The sequence below is a fragment of the Tasmannia lanceolata genome, unplaced genomic scaffold (genome assembly GCF_043159265.1).
Source record: "Tasmannia lanceolata isolate RefF3 unplaced genomic scaffold, GAP_Taslan_0.1 ptg000008l, whole genome shotgun sequence".
Classification (NCBI taxonomy): Eukaryota; Viridiplantae; Streptophyta; class Magnoliopsida; order Canellales; family Winteraceae; genus Tasmannia; species Tasmannia lanceolata.
The window spans coordinates 65,651,267-65,673,574 of NW_027518685.1; the positions used below are offsets into that span (position 1 = coordinate 65,651,267).

Consider the following 22,308-nt stretch of genomic DNA (forward strand, 5'->3'; position numbering starts at 1 on the left):
TATTTCCAGTAATCCAAAGAGCCTGTTTGACAACTATAAAAGTCACGGAATATTTGTTTACGAAGGTAAAGGAGGGCTGGCCAGAGAGGTTTGAGAGGGCAGTGAGTGAAGAGAGCATCTGATGAGCTTGGAAAACAGAGGGAGGGTAATTTTTTTAATTTTTTTTCCCTTTTTTCTCGCTCTATCCCATGCCCTTCTCACTCATCACCCCCTCAAATCTCTCTCCCACCTCTCTTACATTAGGTAAACAAATATTCCATAAAATTCTCTACCCCTCTCTTACATTAGGTAAACAATAATTCCATAAAATATTTTTTCACGGTTGCCAAACATGCCAAGGAGTTTCCATCCCCGAGAGATCCAAGATAGGCCCTTTTCGGGTCAACGGTCCGGATCAATCAAAGGTGAAGCACTGTCGGTGCAACAATAAATTGTGTAGCCTGTAATGCCAATGATTAGGACTATTTACACTCATTTGGAGATAATATGGAAATGTACATAATCCATCAAAAAGCTCATTATAATTGGAGTGTTACAGTAACATAAGCAAGTTAAAAAAGCAAGATCTAAACTCAAAACAGAACAAAGGAAGGAACTAAACAAAATCCAAAGTCTTTGATTTAAGGAAAAAGCTCATGTAAAATTGTTGAGTATTTACAGTGGTTGGATGCACCAGATAATCTCATGATCTTTCCCGTGCACGTCCATCAGCTGGCCTCAATGACTCCCTCTTCATAGACGAACTACGCCCCCTGAACCCAACAATACTGAGCTTGGATCCTGTAGATTTCAAAACATTTGATTTTCTCTTTACTATCTGTTTCTTTCCATTTGGTGCTTCCCTTCTTGAGCTACTTGAAGAAGACTTTAGTGGCTTCGATGATGATGGGGCGGCTTTTCTGGGTGTTGCAGATGTTTTAACCGTCTTGGCTTCTGAGGTTTTACGGCCCACAGTCTGGACTGCCTTCCCACTAGTTCTTGATGATTTCAATGTACCTTTACCTTTAGTTTTCTGGTTTGATACTGTCCCCGATTTAGTGTTCTTTCCCTTGGGATAATTTTGGCGTGCCTTTGCAGCATCCCATCTTACGTTATCAACAGTGAGTGATTCCAAGCTTTCGTTCTTCCTTATGGCCTCGTCTATTCGGTTGGCCAAAATCTGATCTTTCTTTGCAACAAGGCTTGTCACTTTCCCTGTAAGATGGAAGTTGGAAGTGTGTTCAGATAAGAACATATGTTCGGGTAATAACGTATCAGAATTCATTTAACATGATCATAATAATAGTCGAAGGCCTGAAAGGTATTGTTTTCTTGGAGATTAATGCAAGGAAAAGGGGGTGAAAATCAAATTTTAAAATTGAAAGCAATTATAAATTCTTGACTTGATAAAAATGCATGCATGTCTGTGTGGGTGTGTTATGTCAGCGCGCGCACACGTTCACACACGCTAGATAGTCCTCTTCAACCTTAATTAGGAATTGACCTCTCTCTCTCTCTCTCTCTCTCTCTCACACACACACACACACACGCACATTATCATAACTCCCATCTCTTCTTCACACCACTACAACTCCTGGAAACCCCAGACCCACCACATCTCTCTTCTCTCTTCAAAAGACCATCATTCTTTTGGCCAGATCATTACCTTTTCCTCTTCACAGCTTGATTTGATGGGAGTTTAATTCCGATTCCATGGAAGCATCATTCTCTTCTAAGATTCCAAACATGTTTCACCACATCATTGACCAGTGAGCGTGGTTTAGGACCAAGGATTTAAATTTCGGTTTCAAAACCGGTATCGGACCCCCCGGAAAATGAAATTTCGGCTGAAATCCGGCGTAACAAGAGAAAGAGTATTTTATTCAATATAAAATTTCAGCCGAAATTACCGAAATTTCGGTAAAATATTAAAATAATTAAAAAAAACAGCTCTTTTGGGTGAAATTTCGGGGGAAAATGAAATTTCGACCAAAATTTCGGCCGAAATAAAATACTGTTTCGGGTAAGTGCGATTTCGGTGTCGGTCTCCACCGAAGGTCGAAATTTAAAACCATGTTTAGGACTAGAGACCACTTTCTGATTAAACAGAAGCGGAAGGGATCATAACAGCATAAGCAGAGGTCGGTGAAGAGCAAGGGAGAATGGAGAGTCCAAGTTGAAACGCCAGACATCGTATTGGCATACAGAGTTAGAGGTGCAACTCGGGTCGAGATGAGGCCAATCCTAACCCAACCCGAGATAGCATTCCCTCCTCAACCCGAACCCGACCCAACCCGAGCCTCAGGTTGAGAATGGTCAACCCTAACCCAACCCGCCTCCGAATCGGGTCGGTTTGAGTCGGGTTGGGTTCGGGTTGGTTTCGGGCTCATCTAGGGCCAAACAGAAAAATACAAGAAAAAAAAACATATTCCTAAGAAAATGATGATAAAATTAGAGGACGGAGGTCGGGTCGGGTCTGGTTGCCGAGGCCTCAACCCTAACCCAACCCGAAATTAAATCGGGTTGGCTTTTTCCAACCCTAACCCAACCCAACCCGAGCCAAAATCGGGTTGAGCCCAACCCAAGTTGCACCCCTATACAGAGTCACCAGTAGTTGCCAGAGCTGATAAAGAAGCACTCAGAAGGGAAGAAGAAATGCTCTTCTCAGTTGGGACTGCATTCAACAGGAGTGGGCTTTAAATAGTGAGCAAATCAGGACAGGCATCACCAATAGTCTCTAATAACAATGTTGCCATGGGCACGATCTCAAGCTTCCTCATCAAGCTCAAACAAGAAACACCCACCTACATGGAAACACTCACAAAAAAACCAAACAAGACCACCACTCCAACTGCCTGGAACAACAATCATGCAACCCACCTCTCTTCTGTGTATACACAGGGGACTGATATCCGCGCTACAATATTTTGATACTGGCACTACTTCCTATTGTAGTTGCTACTTTATGTTTACCTCAAAGTCTGTTCTAGTAAAAGATCATTGAATGGGGAAGCCCCTCACTAGAGATAAAGTTTGTGGGATCTATGATTTCATGACAGTCCTTTGTTTTGTCACCTTCAAAGTTTTCTTCCAATGTTGAGGTCTTTACAGCATCAGTGCCCTCCTTCATAGCCTGTATGACATGAACTTATGGCCCACACAAACCATTTTTCTACATTATTTATTTCCTAACTCTTTTATTTCATCATGTAATAAGTTGACTCTCAATTGTCACATTTGAGTCTCAATTGTGCCACAGTTGTCAACATGGAAAACACTCTGAACGTCGATTTTACCTCTAATAATAATATTATCTTATTTTGTTTCTTTTGTTGTTTTTTCTCCTTACTTTGTACTTGATCATCTAGGTCTCTTTTTTCAATAAATTGGCCACCATTCTCAAAAAAATAATATTATCCTATTTTCCTTTCCATCTTGTTCATTCTAATGTTTGGGGGTCCTACACCCATTTATTTTCGTTTAGCATTGTTATGTTATTTGTAGATTACCCATGCTATACTTGGATTTATTTTCTCAAAAAACTAGTTTGGTGAGTAAACTTCTCAGGCATTTAGAAACTTCTTTCATTCCCAAGGTAGTCATCAACATTCCTCCTACACACACACCATGTCACAAAATGGAGTGACGAAAAGAAACATCGACCCATCATAGAGGTAGGTCTATCAATCATCTTTCATTTTCAAGCACCTAAGGGTGTGTTCGGCAAGGCTTCTCATTCTCTCCCGTGAAATCAGGTCGAAATGGATTGAGAGTCTACAGAAGCAACTCCGAGTTGCTCCGCAAAATCTCATTGTTTACTAACGCAAAAAGTACAAATGAAAGAAACGGGCATGTTTGCCAGGGTTATGTCTGTTAAACAAGCTTTTTTGTATTTTGTTGGCTCTGTCATTCTCCTCACCTAAAAAAACAGAACACGCCCTGTGCACTAGAGAACAAATGCATTTCACACAGCTATTCATGTCACCACACCCTGGCATTAGCTATTCTTAGATAGGTATATCCTACTCAAGTAGTCACTACTCACCAATACAGATCTTGATCACTTGTATGTTTGTTCATGGAGTTTTATTCATTACATTCATGTACCTTCTTCCACACGTCAAAAGTTTTCTCATAAGGAATTACGTGTAATTTTGGTGGGCAACAGTGATGACCACAAGGAATGTCAGTGATATTCTTTATCTTCACACAAGGTTTTAATCTCTGACCATGCCTCAATTGATGAGTCTCATTTCTATGACCCATTGAACCTTGGTCACGAGAATAAGGAGGCAAGAACATACCGAGATGGTGACACCGGGACTTCCACATCTACTACAAGCCATGAAGCACGGATACGGGTACGGGTACGACACGATACGGGTACGTGGATACGTGATTTTTTTTAAAAATAGGATACGGGTACGTTAGGGGTACGCTGAATATAATATATTTTTATATTTCATTATATATTTATAAAATAAAATAAATAAATATTTTGTTAAAGAATTCAAACAATTTAATTGGAGAACAATTAAAATGCAATAACGTCATCAAAATCTAATATTACTTCTAAGTTGTTAAGTTTTTAATTACGGGATATATATATATATATATATATATATATATATATATATATATATAGAGAGAGAGAGAGAGAGAGAGAGAGAGAGAGAGGGGAAAGTGTTGGTGAGCTTAAGCTCACCAAACTTATGGTGAGCTTAAGCGCCCCAATCACATGGGTCCCACATTTTCTGTGGTGATCCAAACCATTCATTTGCAAGGCCTTATCATAGATAGGGTGTGTACCAAAAATCAGCTCCATAGGATCATCCTAAACCCTCCATTTGTGGAGGACAAAAATGGGCAGATTTGTGGACAAATAATGTCTATCCATTTTGACCTCCACAAATGGATGGGTTAGGATGATCCTATGGAGCTGATTTTTGGTACACACCCCATCTATGTAAGGGCCTTTCAAATGAATGCTTTGGATCATCCTAACAAAGTAGGCCCCAATGTGATTGGGCGCTTAAGCTCACCAACATTTTCCTCATATATATATATATATATATATATATATATATATATATATATATATATGAAAAAAGTGTAGCTACACATACGTGTAGCTAACTTAGCTACACCGACGGCTTAAAATACAGTGGGCCCCACATTGTTTGGGTGATGCAAACCATTCATTTGATGGGCCCTCACATAGATAGGGCGTGCCCAAAAAATCAGCTCCATAGGATCATCCCAACCCTACGATTTGTGGAGGCAAAAATGGACATGTAAAAACCTTCACAAATCTGTCCATTTTTGCCTCCATAGTTTGAAGGGTTGAGATCATCCAATGGAGCTGATTTTTTGGGCACACCCTATCAATGTGAGGTCCTATCAAATGAATGGTTTGGATTACCCAAATAATGTGGGCCCACTGTATTTTAAGCCGTCGGTGTAGCTAAGTTAGCTACACGTATGTGTAGCTTCACTTAACTCTATATATATATATATATATATATATATATATATATATATATATATATATATATATATATATAGATATTTTGATATATTCAACCCCCCTTTTGTTAATTGGGACAGCCCCTCTATTGTAAATCTGAAATTTTTGATTTAATTTGAACCGGGTGCGCACCCGATACGTACACAAACTCAGGTGCGTACCCGGTACGCACCCAAAGAGTACCCAAGAGCACCCGCACCCGATACGCACCCGACACGGGTACGTAGGCTCCGGAGAGTACTTGTGCTTCTTAGACTACAGGTATCACCCACCATCTCATCCAACTATAAGCAAAGCACTTCGTTCCCCAAAACAAGCATAAGAAAGTACCAAAAATACAAGTACTCAAGGCAGTTGATGAGGCGGACATTTACTGGGGCGGTTTCTGAGTGCGCTAGATAGAAACGATACATAGGAAATAGTAGCTAGAACTATATATATCTATATACTATATAGCAAAAGAGAAAAGGAGAGAATTATTTGAATTTCTCCCAAAATTCTATGAGAATTACACATCACTTTTTTTGACTTTTTTTAACAAAGGCACCAATTCAACCCACATATTTTCAATCCTACCCCCTCCTTTATGCTTTTTAACAAAGGCACCCACTAAAGCCACATAATTTCAATCCTACCCCCCTCCTTTATGCTTTTTTAATTATGGAAACCTCTATAGATTGGAGGGCTAGGATCAACCTATGGAAATGATTTTACGGGCACAACCTATTGATGTTGTGTTCCATCACATGGACGGTTTGGATCAACCTATGATGTGGTCTGTACAGTTCTTTGTCGCCCCGTGCATCGCACGGGGTTTTTTACTAGTATATATATATGAGAAAACATTTCCTACACACTTGTGTAGGTAAGTTACCTACACACTAGCTTAAAATACAGTGGGGGCCCACATTGTTTGGGTGATCCAAACCATTCATTTGAATGGTCCTCACAGAGATAGTGTGTCCACAAAAAATCAGATCCATAGGATCATCCCAACCCTACGATTTGTGGAGGTAAAATGGACGTGTATAAACCTTCACAAATTAGTCCATTTTTTGCCTCCATAGTTTGAATGGTTGGGATGATCCTATGGATCTGATTTTTTGTGGACACCCTATCTATGTGAGGACCATTCAAATGAATGGTTTGGATCACCCAAACAATGTGGGCCCCCACTGTATTTTAAGCTAGTGTGTAGGTAACTTACCTACACAAGTGTGTAGGAAATGTTCTCTCTCTCTCTCTCTCTCTCTCTCTCTCTCTCTCTCTCTCTCTCTCTCTCTCTATATATATATATATATATATATATAGGAATGTGGTAGGATATAAAAGGGTTTTCAAGTTAAAACAGAAACCTGATGGAACCAATGATAGGTAGAAGACCAGGTTAGTGACCAATGGATACAATCAGAGAGAGTATCTTGATTATGATGAGATGTTCAGTCCAGTAGTCAAGATTCAAGAGCACTACAGTGGAAGTTCATCCTTGTTCTAGCCAACATACATGGCTAGACACTTCAGTCAGATGGATGTCAAGAATCCATCCCTTCACAAGTCTACGGAGGAGAAAATATATGTGAACCAGCAAAAGGTTTCGAAGTTGTAGACAGAAGTAGAAAGGTTTAGAAGTTGTAGACAGAAGCAGAAAGGTAGTACTAAAAAACAGAAGTAGAAAGGATTCGAATTTGTAGACAGAAGTAGCTATGTGCATAGACTTAATAAGGCCATTTATGGGTTTAAAGTTCAAACAGGCTCAAAGATCGTGGTTCGAAAAATTATATTAGGATCTATAGAACAATGGATACAAAATATGCCTGAGAACTACTTATTTACTAAGCATGCCAATTCAGGGGTAGTGTTGGTTTTAGTGTAAATTGATGAATCATCATCATATAATGATAGTTCAAAGATTCAAGGTCTTAAGAGAAGCCTGAAAGGGACCTTGGAACTAGGAAATCTGCACTACATATAATAGATGTTGAGAGGTCAATGTAAGGAATGCTTCTGCCACAAAAGAAGTACGGAACAAACTTAATCAACATTTTTCGCATGATAAATTATAAACATGTTAGCACCCGTGCAGTGTATAGTAAGAAGGCCAATGGAAAGGGTGGATATAAGCTCAAAGATACACATACTTATAGGAGTGGAGCTCTTATCTCACACCTACCAAGTTTGCCAACATTTACATGATTGAACAAAGAGGCATCCTTGGTTGGGTATGTTTTCAGGTTTAAAAACTGACCCAATCTTGGGTTGGATCAGGTTTGAAGAAAAAACCCGAAACCCGACTTGACCCGAGATTCATAGACTCGTAACTTCAACATGATTTTTAGATTGGTCATTCAATAGGCATTATTAAATTATATCACAAAGATATATGTCTGCTTCAGCATTATTGTACGTTCATGTGAAGTTACCAAAAAGATATACCGAATCATGTGTTTTTAAAAATGCAGGATTGAATAAATGTAATCGATTAAAAATGACAAGTGATCATATGCTCCATTAAAAAAAAAAGGTTTTCACTTATCAAACAAGACAACACGCAAAAAGGACGTTGGGCGTTTCTTGAGCAAGAAAGAGACAAGCATGTATTGTTTCTTCTTCTTTTTTTTCCTGATAATTTGAAGCCACACTCATATCACCTTAGCTCTCAACTTGGGGTTCTTATAGGAGAAAATATTAGTTGCTTATAGGAGAAAATATTAGTTGCTTGAAGTACAAGTGGGACCCATTTGTTAAGTGATATAAACCATTTATCGGTTAGGGCTTGAGATGGATGGGCAACTCATCAAAACCTACGTTCCTCTGATGATCCAAACCCTCCAAATTGTTGCCATTAAATGGATTGTAAGAAATCAAAGAAGCAATTCTCTATTCACAACCACTAATTGGAGGGCCAGGATAGTCAGATGGGAGTCAATTATGGACGATCCCAACCCTCCCATTTGTTTCAATTAAATTGATGGTAAGAAATCAAAGAAGCAATTGTCACTATTCACAGCCAATACTTGAAGGGTCTAAGATCATTTGATGGGAGTGAATTTTGATAACTGACCCACCATAACAAGGCCTAACGGATAAATGGTTTGGATCATTTAACAAGTGGAACCCACTTGTCAATCTAGCCACTCGTATCTCTTCTTAAAAAAACATGTGTACATCCACTTATAAGAGCCCCTCCGACTGAGTGACAAATATCAGTCACAAGATTCCCACGATCTCGCCCTATGATAGCATGTTGAGTATTATAACCCATCCCAACTCAACCCAAACCGAGAAACAATCTCGGGTATGGGATAGTTTCTCGGGTTTTCCCATACCCGACCCGGGATAGTTTCTCAGGTAGGGTAGGGTTTTTTCCTTTTTTTTTTGAAAAGGGCGTAGGGTAGGGTAGGGTTTTGGAAAGCCCGGCCCTGGTTGCAACCCTACTTTTCATCATGGTTTTAAATTTCCACCAAAACTGACACAAAAGAACTGAAATATCTCGACTTCCATCTCCACCGAAACGAATACTGAAACCGAAACATATACTGAAAAAAAAAAAATTGTAAGTGCAGTAGTGGTATTACTATACCAATATGTGGTGCATATATTTATATGAATTGCATATGAAATGTTGTGTGTGAATTATGTATAAATTTTCATATGAATTACATGTGAAATGAGGTATGTATAGAATTAAGAAACATGTGTGACAACGCATGTTACTAGGTGTTGACATTGTTAGGCTATTACAGATGGGCTTTTTTGCCTGTGTAATTATTATTTAGTGTGTATTTGTGTTTATTCTATCACTTCCTAAAGTTTCATCTTAAATATCAACCGTTTCCATGTGATCCCATAGGTTTCATGATTATACAGGATTCTAATAAAATCTCCATCCAAAACTGACAAGTTTCCATCTCCATCACGATCAATACACATACTGAAACCAAAAACTGAAACCTTACTTTTCATGCACTTAAGAGATGCCAATGATATAGCTGAAACCCTTGCTAAAGAAAGCAATTATAATCTTCTTGTGAGGATATACTGCCCCTAATATAATTAGTGTATTTTGTTTCATCCATTTTTTTAACATTTTGTTATTAGTGAAGTTCACGCTATGGAAACAAAAGATGACAGACTTCATATCTCCTTTCTTTAGTAAAGTCGTGTTTATCTCACAAAAAAATAAAGAAAGGGACAGACCTTTAGCTCCCATTCGAGCGGTTCTTCCAGTGCGATGAAGGTAGTCAATCTAAAACAGCATATAAGAACAATAGGTTCAGTGATTTCATTTGTAGCAAAGAGAGCAATATAAACATTGACCTATCTTATAGCAGAAAACTTACAGAGTTCAAGGGGAAATCAAACATGATAACATGATCAACATCCAAGTCCAGTCCTCGAGCAGCCAAATCTGTGCAGACCAAAGTTGGGCAATCTCCATCTTCACTTTTAAACTTCTTGAGGTTTTCAACTCTATCATCAGGAGTTCTTAACACGTCAGTAAATGGCAGATGAAAATAACAGTTAAAATAAAAAAAATCAGTAGGTAATCATATTCCTGTGTATGTTCTTGAATTATGTAACTGCTTATTAAAGCACTGAAGGACATAACAAAGATAGGCTGGGTGCAGTAGGCCACTTCCCACTTTTGAAGGTAGTATTAATAGAAGAGTGTTATTTGAGTCTTTTAAGGTCATAGAGGGTGTTAAAGTATAAAAGATTAAATAATGCCTTCTCCAACAGCTTAAGCTTTTGTAACTGGTAGTTTCACATGGTATCAGAGCAAATGCCTGGGTTCAAAACTCCTTGATAGCAAAATCCACATGGAATGGCTAAACCCAAAAGAGGGGCCACATGTCCCACTTGTAGGCCAACCCTAAAAAAGAGGGGCCACACATGACGGGGAGTGTGAAAGTATAAAAGATTAAATAATGCCTTCAACAGCTTAAGCTTTTGGAGTAACTGGTAGTTTCACAGAGGGTACTAGAGTATTTTTACATCAAAATACCTTAAGTTCTTTGAGTTGTGGGATTTTAAATAAGCCCCACAAGTATTACGGTAATTTAAGTGGGAGCAAGTCTTTAAGTCCTTAGAAATGGGTAGTTTAGTCCTTAGGGTTTTTATTTGTTTGATATAAGTACTTTATGTTGGGTTTGTGAGAAAAAAACACCACATTCATTTGCTATGTGATATTGAGAGCTTCTTAGAGAAAATGGCTTCATCTTCTTTTTTGGAGAGATGCTAAGGATTCTTTGGTGGGATGCCCAAGAAACCCATGGTGTGAAGCCTTGAGATAAGTAAATTCCCTCTTTTTACTCGTCATTCATTGTTTCTACTAATCTTCTCTCATCTTTTCCGTTTTTTTTTCCCATAAACCACCTTCTTTGGAACCCAAAACCTCCATTAATCTCATTTCTCACATTATTTTCCACCTATCGGCTACCCAAACCCCTAAAATATCCATAAAAGTATTTTCTCGACCTTAGAAACATCGTTCAAATTATGGGTGCAACTTGGGTCGGGTCGGGTTGAGCTTTTGCTAAAAAATGAACTGGAATCAACCTGACCCCATTTTAAGGAAAAAGTACAACCCGGAATTCAAAAAATTCGACCCAAGTTGTACCCATAGTTCAAAGCGATCCCTATCCCGTGTCTCTCTCAGTTTTCCCAAAAATTCATTTCACACCTTCCCGGCATCCTTCAACAGCTTCCCAACATGTCTCAAACCCATTGTAAACCTCATAAAAATATTTTCCCAATCTAATCACCTACCCAAACCCTTAATTTCACCCACCATTTTCACGCCTAACGTCCATTCTATAAACCCATCCTGCGTCAAATTTGATATCAGAGTGAAATACTAGTTCAACCTTCGATCGTCCTACATCAAGTATAGCCATAAAAGATATTGCAGGCCTCCATAAGAAGGCCTTGTGGAAAACACGGCGTGAAAAGTGTATGTTTACAAGAACTATAACACAACAAAACAGTTGAGCATCAGTCACCATGCATATCTTATTGTTGCAAGCTGAAATAGAAACCCAACTGACAAAATCACACTTTAGGTAACAGTGAAGGCAATGCTATCAACATAGACATCACGTATAGGCTAGGATTAAAATCTTGGTCTCATAGCACAATTTTCCAAAGACTATATATACTGGCAGATATGGCAAATACGGGATACATCATCTGATAAATTGTAAATTTTGAGGGGTTTGAAAAAAAAATTGAAAATGATAGCCAATTTTATAAAATAAGGTGACCGAGGTGGTCAAAGTACAAAGCCAAATACATAGAGAAAAAGAACAAGATACATCAAGAAAGAGAAATATAAAGAAAAAGAGGGTACTAAGGAGGAAGAGAATCGAAAAGAGCTAGAGTGTCCTTAGAGACTCCATCTCTTGCCAAACGATCGGCCACTTGATTAGCAGAACGGCGAATATGACAAAAACACCAAGAATATTGAGCCATCCAATCAAATGTCTCATCAAATAGGTGATCGAAACGCCATGGTGGATTTTGAGATTTCTTGAGCCATCTAATGACATTCAGATAATCTCCCTCTACTAATACATTATCCATCTGATCTCTAGCCAGTAACTAAAATCCTTGATGCGCCGCTCTCACTTCAGCCTCCATTGCATCAGAGATCCCAATGGGGCAACAACTCACCTTCACAAAAGCGCCAATACCAACTTCCTTAGGACCCCACCAATACTAGCTGGACCCGGATTACCAAAGCTAGAGCGTCAAAATTGAATTTCACAAAGCGCGGAGTCGGGGGTGCCCACACCTAGTTCAGTTTTTGGTTCGAAGCCGCCGATCCACATATCGGTCATAAGCAGAGACAAATCTGAAAGAAGGACGAATCTTTACCCAAGAAATCGTAAGTGATAAGACTCTAATGAAAAGATAATCTGGGTTGCGAGAAACCCCTTTAAAAACTCTTGCAATCCTTTCCTTTCATAGCACCCAAATGGTAGCCACGAAGGATACATTCCAAAGCGTTTTGCCTTTCTGCTTCCAAGGAGCAAGGAACCAACATTGGAGAAGATCAACAAGCTTTTCAGTGAAGACCCAAGAAATCCCAAATATGCTAAGCAATTTACCCCATATTTCTCTTGCAATGAGACAATGAATAAGGAGGTGATCAGTTTTTTCACCCGCCTCAATACAAAGAGCACAACGGTCAACAATGATCATCTTCCTCTCGCAAAGGAAATCAACCATTTGAATCCTTTTCCTCATAGCCGCCCACCCAAAAATGCATACTCTAGGGGGAGCCTGGAATGACCGTACTCCAGCAACTTTGGAAGACGCAGGGCAAACCACTAGGTTGAAGTAGAAAGATTTTACCGAGAACTCACCAGATGAATTCTAGATCCATATCCTTTTATCTTTCCCATCCTGCTTAACATAGCCTTCTTCTAGTAGTTCATTTTAGCAATTGAGTCAATTTCCCTTTCAAAGAAACATCTTCTAAATCCAGGCTTCCACGTGACCCCATCTTCTCTTCTTTCTATATTATCCTCCACAAAACTGCCTTTCCTTACTACAATCGCAAACAAGTCCGGGAATAAGACTTTCAGTGGTCTGTCAGAGATCCATGTATCCATCCAGAAACGAATCATGTTCCCCTCATAAACTCTGAATCTAAATTCCCTCAACAAAAAAGGGGAAAGAACTTCATAATATCTTTCCAGAGAGTTGCTCCAGGGGATCTGAACTTATCCTCTGAGCTCCAGTGACCCGGCGACGCCCCATATTTACCTTCTATAGCCTTCACCCATAGATGAGACATTTCCTCACCAAATCTCCATAGCCACTTCCCTAAAAAAGCGATATTCATTTCCTTAATCCTTCTTATACCCAAACCTTCAGATTTTATCAGTGTGCAAACAACCTCCCATTTAACCAAGGGAATTCCTTTCTTTTCACTTTGTCCTCCCCAGAGAAACCACCGTGGTATTTGCTCGATCCTATCAGAGACACTCGCTGGGCATTTGAAAACAGACATCTGGTAAATAGGCGAATTGGCAAGGACCGCTTTGATTAAAGTAAGTCTACCTACCCTGGACACTAAGTTTCGTTTCCAAGTATCCGACCTTCTTTCCACCCTCTCAATTATTATTATTATTATTATTTTTTGAATGGTTCCACGCTCTCAATTATGTGATTCCAGCTACCCCTTTTTGCTCTACCCACTCCAAGGGAATTCCCAAGTTGGGGGGTTTGAAAAAATACAATCTGAAGAAAAGGGGGGAGAAAGTTTGAAAAGGATTATGGAAAATACTTACGAATTATTTTAAAATAAACTTGGATAAAAAAATTTCTCCAACTAACCAATGTGATGTATTGCAGTATTGATGCCTGATAAATTTATATTCTGATAGTGAGAGAGTTGAACAAAATAACTTCTAACAATCTAAAACTTACCCATCTCTTCGCCCCCAGTTTTTCCTCGAGCCACCCTTTTAACTGTTTAACAGTAGTAGAATTACCGATGGGGTGGCCAGACAACAATCCTCTGTTGAGGCAAAACAGCGACCACTCTACTCCAGTCAATTCCATTTTCAATCCCTATTCAGCTGCTTCCTGCATGATGCAAGGCTCAAACCCAACCGGGTGTATTGATCATGGCCTCAATTTCCATCCAGAGACCCTCTATATGGCTTGTATTTGTTTTATATCCCTTGCAAACTCGGGATCAAAGATTATATCTGGCAACTTGCAATTTTGATCGCACATTTTTTTTTATCAGGTCCTCCATCTCCAAAAACTTCTTCATCAAAAGCCTTGCTTCCATCAGCTTCATCTACACTCTTTTCCCTCCAGACCTCAGCAATCCTCAACATCTTCATCCGATCATTCTCAACCTTGTCGGCTTCAATCTCATTGGCAAGCTCTTTCATGACAAGCCATTGCCTCATGCACCCTCTCTTTGGCCAATCTCTTGTTTAGACACTCCGTCTTCTTCTACATTCTGAATTTCAATTGGATCTCCACCTTCAGATCTGCAATCAGGGCTTGAGCAAAATCTGGCTAAAGTTTATATGGAAATACACCTTCGGATCCGCAATCAGGGCTTGAGCAAAATCTGGCTAAAGTTTATATGGAAATACACCTTCGGATCCGCAATCAGGGCTTGCGGAAAATCTGGCCAAAGTTTATATGGAAGGACATGACAACGAAGGTATGTTACTTTCTCTAGAGAAACTTTGTAAGAGCAATTCTTGTGTATAGTAGGAATAAGGATATGTTTATTCCTATTACGTACAAATGCAATTGTTGTGAGGAGGCATAGGAAGGCGGCTTTGATCATTTGTTTGTTGAGAGTGAATTAGCAAGAGAAATAGCACGAGATCTATGGAGTTATTTTGCTAATACGTTACATGTCCCTTTTATTCAAAATCAACCAATCACTGCAAGGCTCCTTCAATAGTTGAGCTATCAAAAATGAGGAAATTTTTGAATTTTGACGTCTTATTGAAAATTATTCCATCCTTTATCAACTGGAAAATTTAGAAAGAGAGATATAGGCAGCCAGAGGGCGAACCTTGGCGCAACGGTAAGGTTGCTCCATTGTGACCTAGTGGTCACGGGTTCGAGTCACGGAAACAGCTTCTTTGCAAAGCCTGCAAAGCAGGGGTAAGGCTGCGTACATCTAGCCCTCCCCAGACCCTGCAATGGCGGGAGCCTCGTGCACTGGGCCCCCCTCTTTTTATAGATGTCGGCAGTCAGTGGAAGGTAATTAAAAAACTAAAAATATAATTGCTAGAGCAATTACATCTTGGGGCAATACACTTACAAGGTCTGTTTTTCCATCTTCAGAGTGCCCCTATTGGGAGTCGGCTCCTAGCGACATGGGTATGACTCCTATAATTTTAAAAGCTTCACAGCTGAAACAGAAAAGACTGGAAATAAAATTAAACATAGATGGTGAGTCAACAGGCAATCCGGGCATTTTTTGTAATGATGGTATCTTTAGAGATCATATGGGTAAAAGTTTGTCTTAGCTTTCATTTTTATGAAGTTGGTACTAACTTTCAGCTAAATTGAGAGGCATTTTAGACGGCCTTAAATATACTAAGACATCGGGTTTCGTTAAGGTTTTGAATGAAGGTGACCGTAAGGTTTTGATTGAGATGATCAATGCCAACAAGGAGCCTCCATGGTCTATAAGTTATTACTGGCAGGATTTAAGCCGAGGTTTACCCACAAATATAGAGAAGGCAATCAAGTAGCGGGTTCTCTTGCTAATTTTGCTGTGATATGAAATGTAATCAAGTCTTTTGGAAATGGAAAGATCTCCCTAGTCCTACAAGGAGACTTTAAGGTGTGATGTAATGGGAATTCCTAGTATTCGGTCTTAAGTGATTTCTTTCTTCTTTTTTGGGGTTTAAGGCTAGGCGACATGTCCTCCTCTCTTATCTTTTACTTACATCGATAAAATTGAAGGTGCCAGTTCGGGTTCGTAGATAAATTCCAGGTTAAAAAAAAATTCTGGGCTAAGAAAAAAAAGAATGAATGTAATTTATAGATTAAAAAAAGTAGAGAACCAAAACATACACTAGATGCTCAAATACAGATATTGCTCAAGGAAGAAAAAAAGATGCTAGGTAGAGATCAATTACTGTAGAGGAAGAAAATATTCCTTAGACTCCACAAAAACTTCATTGCACCCTACAAGACTGAATATATTAATGAGGAAAAACATAACCAACCATCTTACCTTTCTTCTGCTGGCACCTCCCCATGGTAATTAACAGTGAAGATTTGATTTTCACTAAGAAAGTGATCCACAGCACGACTAGAATTGAGTGTATTACAGAACACCATCACTCGGTTTCCTTTTGCTAGACTTGGCTCCAGAACCTGTCATGACATTATTACAGTCCACATGAGGTGCAAATTTTTGAGTCAGCAAACAAATAAAAGTAAGACAAATGACATGGTTGGCAGATAACTAATTTCAAATGCCAAAAGCATTTACGTGTGTGTGTGTGTGTGTGTGTGTGTGTATAAATATGTGTGTGCCTTGCTCTTAATTATGCTTCATTGCCACCAATGGAGCCAGAGAAAGCCCACCTGGTCAGACACCGATTATCCCTGAGAACTCTGCCTACACCTGTTGGCCCCGAATTACCCAAGCTCGAGCCATCAAAGTTAACCTTCGTCATCTCTGGATTGGGTGGCTCCGAATTATCCATTATCAAGCCATCAAAGTTAAGCTTCATACGAACCGATGGTGGTGCCCTATAGGCAATTTTATGATTAAAAAACATAATTTTCGTTCAAATTGACCAAAATGCGCTCTTCTAGAGGTATTAAAGAACTTATTGTCAATTTTTATGAATTCCTCAATGATCTGTGACCAAGGATCAGGGTTCCATTCTCTCTACCAATCAACATAAGCACACCTCTGAACAATCCTCTCCCTCATCTCTCTTCCCTCTCCCCCATTGTTCTCCTTTGTCTTCCTGCCCTCCTCCTATCTTCTCTGTTTCATAGCATCTTTTGTTTTCAGAGATGAGAGATTTGGGTCAATTTTAAAAGCCAGCTTTTGAATTGAAGTCATAAAATGCAAGTCAAGGGGGAATTCTTCAAAAAACAAAGAGTGCAATACTATAGATATATGTTTTTTTTTTTTGAATGGCAATACTATAAATATATGTATACAATTATACATGCATTACATATATAATTGGGATTAAGGCTAGTCCAAGGGATTAAGGTGTTATTTGAATGCTTCCAGGGCTCATTCATAGTGGAAAGATACTAATCAAACCACAGTTATGAGGTTGGGAAACGAATTCGGGAAGCGAAACATGAAACAGAAATGGGAAACATGGAGAAAAAATAGAGGGTAAATGAGAAATGGAGAAACGATGGAAAATCATATGAGAAACACATTAGAAACATTTCAGAAACGATAGAGAAATGTCAATGAAAACGTAAATGAAACACAAGGGAAACACGAAATATATGTTTTTGTAGATTTAAAATTTGTTACTTTCAAGTTTCTACGGGATTTTAAGTACAAATACATACATTTATAAATTTTGTTTGAAATGAGATATTTATAATTTTTTCATAATTTTTATTTAAGTTAGAGACATACATACATGATTTATGTATGCTCATTATTTATTTTATTTTCAGCATACATTTCTACTTATTTGTATTTTCATTACAATCAATGCTATAGTTTTCATTTTCAATATCCATTCCACAAAATTTAGTGTGTTTTTGCAAAACAATTTTTGTAAGTTTCACACATGTTTCATGTAAGTTTTCCACACATTTCACCTACGCCTCTCATGTGTTTCACATAAGTTTCCCATATGATTCACACACAACTCCCATGAGTTTTGGAAACGTTTCCCCAAAAAACTTTATCACAATTCCAAAACGCATCTCAGGGGAAACGGGTTTCCCACCCACCTAAGGAGTTTCCTTCCTGCTAAAGTGGTGTATAAGGGGAGGTGTGCTTTTTCTCGTTTCAGATACTCTTTCTTTCTTTGCTGTATTGGGAACTCAGTTTTCGTTCTTTTTCTTTCTATTATTTAGCCATATCGTATGTACTCTTTTCAATCTCTTTTAGTAGTATCCAGGGATACATTCAAAAAAGATAGAAATTAATAAAATCAGAAAATTAGAGAACTAGTATATGAATAACAAACCAATATATGAATAACATAAAATAAAGCAACAGTTAAAAAAAACCAAAATAAAACAATAATATAACCAAAAAACATTTATTCTTTAAATACTTAAAGAATAGAGAACCATTAAAATTGGGGAAACGTTTCCCCAATTTTTTTATCACATTTCCGAAACGCATCTCAGAGGAAACGAGTTTCCCACCCACCTAAGGAGTTTCTTTCCTGCTAAAGTGGTGTATATAGGGAGGTGTGCTTTTTCTCGTTTCAGATAGTCTTTCGTTATTTGCTGTTTTGGGAACTCAGTTTTCCTTCTTTTTCTTTATTATGGTGTATTATTGTCACTCACAACATATAAAAGAATAGAGCACCATCAAAGATTAAATACTTAATGAATGCATGGGTATTGATCGGTCAACCAACATGAGTCGGGACTTGGAACATATCGGCTCTATCCAGCATATTTATATCTTGCCTAAATGGTGTTTTTGCACAGGTTAGTTGGAAACAGCAAAGCGTCTATGTGGCTTAGTTTGCAAAACTCACAAAGGCATTGAAGTTGACAAGGTTCCACAGTAAAAATAATTTCAACAAGTCAAATTCTAGATGGAGCTTCTGTCACCTTTTACACGTTTTGGGTGAATCTATGAAAGAAAGAGTTTCACTTATCCTTGAAAGTAGAGGAATGCTAGACTCACAGGCGCCCTTGCAAAAATGACGAGGGCGGGGGATGGGGGGTGCAAAGAGGGCCCCATTGGTCAGATCCCATTAAAGACAGTTAAGATTGTAATTTTCTGTGCCATCTTAAATGGGATCTGACCAGTGGGGCGCCCTTCGCCCCTTTTTTGCAAGGGCGCCTGTGTATCTAGCATTCCTCTTGAAAGTATGTTGCATGATAAGCCTAGAATGGCATAAAGTTTACCTGGAGCAGTGACTCCAACTTGTTCTCAGAACCAGACAGCTTGATAAAATCATGCCGAGCCGAAGCAATCTTCTTGTGCAGTGTCGATGTGCGTAAATGAACTATCCCTTGAAATTCCTCATCAACCAACTTTTGCACTGCCTGCAACACCCTCAAAAGTCAAAATATAATATAGACGAATGCAAAAGCATGGTGTCAGGACCAAAGTGCATGCTTGCAGTTTGGCATTCAAGGTCAACCGTTGGTGGATGAAAACCTTCAAAAAATGGGATCAAATAATTGGTGGACTATGAGAAAATTAAATTGGGATGAACCTTAGTCTTCGATTTTCAATCTCTTCAAAAGAAAATAAGATTACTCCAATCTCCCTAGCCTCATCAAAATAAGATAAAAAGATTATCAAGTGAATGGTGGTTGAACATCAGACTTGCTAACTTCATGTAATTGAATTTCAATTAAGTCACTATCCCACATAGATAGGCTGTCTCACATTTCTTCCTAGATGTACATGCAAGTTAGCATACCGTTGTCATGGTTGCAGTGACCAAAACAGTTTGAAATCCTTGATCTTCAGATTTGATTGCACGATTCTTTAATGGGCTGAGAAATTTACGAATATCAGGCCCAAATCCACGATCAAACATGGTGTCAGCTTCATCCAACACCTATGACAGAAATTGCCAATATCATAAAATTTTCTCTCTTTTTTTTGAATGGTACTATAATAAAATTTTCTGAACATGAAATTAATGTGATGCACAATCCTCGTGTCTTTGTACATATCAAAACATTTGCGAACTGAAACTCACCAGGTACTTAATGTCCCCATAAACTATATTCCCCTCTTCGATATGTTGAAGAACCCTGCCCGGAGTTCCAACCACCATGTCAACCGGAACATTTAATGAATCCTCTTGAGGTCTTAAGCGGACACCTCCACTTACCATGGTACACCGGAATCGTGCATGGTGACTTATAGACTTTGCCACCCGAAACACCTACAAAAATCTCAAAACAGTGAACTTTATGATACGAAAAATTCCTAGAAGTCACAATTAATTTCAATAACTATCTAAGAAAGCGAATCAAGACCTGCTCAGATAACTCCCTTGTAGGACACAACACAACAGCTCGAGGACGCCGAGGTTTCATTAGGATACCAAACAATGATTCATCCCGTCTCAATAGCTACACAAGAAAAAAAATTTATGTAAGGCCCTTGAAAAAGTATTGGTCTGGAAGTGATAACACCATGAACATATCAAAACGGCCATATCCATTTCACTTGACTGCTGCATTTTGTATAATTTTAATGGAGAGAACATCAAGGTGTATTTGCTTTAATTAAGCCTGCAAAATGTAATTGATAAATGAACATGAGGGCGTACAGTCTTTTAACAAATTAAGAATTTTAATCAATTTTAATTAATTTTATCAATTCAAATATAAAATTTTAATCAATTTTATATCTAATCAAATGAGCAGACACGCAACCACCAATTTTAATACACTCCCCCATCATAAAAGGTAAAAAAAAATGAGACAAAGAGATAGGTACGCCTTTTAATCAACTCCGAAAAATGCAAAGATAATAATAAGAATGACAACAATACCAAGTCGAACTTAAATATAAAAAAATGGAGAATGAAAAACAAAAAATAGATTACAGAACAGAAACAATGATAAAAGAGAAACAAACTTGCAAACAAATTCCAGGGAGAAAGCACCCAAAAAAAAATCCCACAAAGAAATAACTCACAAAAGTAAAACCAAACCCTTCATCACTCAATTGCAAAAAAAATGATGAACAAGAAAAAGCACAATCAAATCCCTAAACACTAAACCTAAAAAAAAAAATCCCTGAATCACTAGACCCACATTCAGAAAAAAAAAACCCCACAAAGTTAAAAATAAAAAATTACAAAAGGGAACACATAAAAATTTAAAAAAAAAAAGATATTAGGTGAAAATTAAATTAAAAGTACCTGAACCAAAGGCAACATGTAAGCCAGAGTTTTGCCAGAACCAGTATGTGATCCCAACACAACACTCTTTCCTTGAAGCACAGAGGGAATCCCCAAACATTGAATCTCAGTAGGAACAGAAATTCCCAACTCCTCAACAGCACCCATTACTTCCTCACTCAAACCCAACTCCCCAAAACTAGAGAAAACCCTTGTTGGGTTCTTCTTTGAACCACTTTTGGAACCTTCATCTTTCTCCTCAACTACAGGTTTTGCTCTGATTTGTGGGGTTTTTGCAACATCTTTGAGGTGCCTAGTTCTGAGCCTATCAAGAAGAAGGGAATGGCGAATGGGTTGCAATTGTTGCTCTAATTCAATGGTGGGGGTACTGGTGGAGGTGGATAAGCATCTAGTCTTAAACCCTAGAAAAACCCTAGAGTTTGGGAAGGTTTTTGGTGCAGGGAAGAGAGAGTGAGAGAGGAGGTTTGAGGAGAATGAGAGGTTAAGGAGAGTTCTTCCTGGACCTCCAGGCATGGCTTTGGAAGATGAATGTGAGTCTCTTTGCAAGAAGCGTTCCCTCTCTAGACGAGATATTTGCTACATGGAAATGAATGTGCCCCCATGGAAGATACAATTTCCAACATTTGGTAAACTTTTTCATGGAATTTTTTCCAATGTCAAAATTTTTCCCTATTTTGAAGGAAAACTGCAAACCTACTGGGTAATTTCTTTTTCATGGAATTTTTAACCTGAATCCAATGCCATCCATTTGGATGCATGTGAGGCTCCCTCGTAGAGTGATAAAAAGTAGTAACAGGGAGGAGACATGCTAAGTATTGCCCAATTGAATCCCAGGGAGATTAAGTATTTATGTTGTTTGGATGCCTGTAAATGGCTAATAGAGTGCTGAAAAAGTAAAAAAATGTTGCATTTGGTTGCATGTAAATGAGGGGAGAAAGCAAAAAAGTAAGGAATGTGACGTTTAGATGCCTAGTAGAATTCTGAAAATGTAGTTTACTTATGATTAATAAGCTTTTTTTTTCTTTTTCTTTTTTTTTCTCCAGGAGTCCTCTACTCAATTCAAATCCAAGCCTGTGGCTCCCACCATTTTGCCTCGTGTTTTGAAGGGGTAGGTCCTACTGTCTCCACATGAGCCCTAACAAATTTAAGATTTCCACTAATTTCTTGAATGATTACAATTAATCTAAAGGACAAATTTAGGATTTTCACTAATTTCTTGAATGATTGCAATTA

The 22,308-nt window shown here is 38.4% G+C and overlaps 1 protein-coding gene across 1 annotated transcript; it reads right to left on the minus strand.

Moving 5' to 3' along the window:
• Positions 1-493: 493 nt before the first annotated feature.
• RH39 lies at positions 494-21,695 on the minus strand. The gene is made up of 9 exons (XM_077389694.1): positions 21,076-21,695; positions 20,183-20,278; positions 19,900-20,088; positions 19,615-19,755; positions 19,091-19,231; positions 16,239-16,381; positions 9,847-9,976; positions 9,704-9,752; positions 494-1,194 (listed from the first exon to the last, which is right to left on the minus strand). Exons 1-9 carry the CDS (start codon positions 21,586-21,588, stop codon positions 683-685), a joined length of 1,914 nt encoding a protein of 637 aa, XP_077245809.1. The 5' UTR covers positions 21,589-21,695; the 3' UTR covers positions 494-682.
• Between the last annotated feature and the right edge of the window lie 613 nt (positions 21,696-22,308).